The 510-nt window shown below is 63.7% G+C and overlaps 2 protein-coding genes across 2 annotated transcripts in view; one reads left to right on the forward strand and one right to left on the reverse strand.

Moving 5' to 3' along the window:
- Positions 1-103, reverse strand: part of LOC104834079 (monocarboxylate transporter 13-like) — an 8,834-nt gene extending 8,731 nt beyond the window's left edge. Inside the window, exon 1 of the mRNA XM_010571168.1 lies at positions 28-103. Coding sequence (XP_010569470.1) covers positions 28-103 — 76 coding nt within the window. The remainder of the gene's footprint in view (positions 1-27) is intronic.
- A 119-nt stretch (positions 104-222) lies between these two features.
- Positions 223-510, forward strand: part of TP53 (tumor protein p53) — a 2,246-nt gene continuing 1,958 nt past the window's right edge. The window contains exons 1-2 of the mRNA XM_010571169.1: positions 223-228; positions 282-492. Coding sequence (XP_010569471.1) covers positions 223-228; positions 282-492 — 217 coding nt within the window. The remainder of the gene's footprint in view (positions 229-281; positions 493-510) is intronic.

Below are 510 nucleotides of genomic sequence, written 5' to 3' on the forward strand. Positions count from 1 at the left end.
ATTTGGGTGCTATGGGGGGTCCCAAGCGTTGGGGGGGGGTCCTAGATAGGGAGTTCAGGTGTTTGGGTGCTATGGGGGGGTCTGATCTCGGGGTCTCAGGCATCGAGGGTGTTCTATACAGGACGCTGAGGTGTTTAGATATATGGGGGGGGGTGTGTGTCTAAATAAGGGACCCCCGCTACCCAGAGGGTCCAAGATTGGGGTCCCATGTATCTGGGCAGTATGGGGGTGGGGGGTCCCAGGTTGGGGTCCCACACATACCGTGTCCTGTCCCCCTCCAGTACTCCCCGGAGCTGAACAAGCTGTACTGCCGGCTGGCCAAACCCTGCCCGGTGCAGGTGAGGGTGGGGGTCCCGCCCCCCCCCGGGTCTTTGCTCCGCGCCGTCGCCGTCTATAAGAAATCGGAGCACGTGGCTGAGGTGGTGCGGCGTTGTCCCCACCACGAGAGATGTGGGGGGCCTGGAGATGGTGAGGACCCCCCCTTGGGGATGGGCGGGGGGATTGGGGGGC

The sequence above is a fragment of the Haliaeetus leucocephalus genome, unplaced genomic scaffold (assembly GCF_000737465.1).
Source record: "Haliaeetus leucocephalus isolate CR32 unplaced genomic scaffold, Haliaeetus_leucocephalus-4.0 Scaffold308, whole genome shotgun sequence".
Taxonomy (NCBI): domain Eukaryota; kingdom Metazoa; phylum Chordata; class Aves; order Accipitriformes; family Accipitridae; genus Haliaeetus; species Haliaeetus leucocephalus.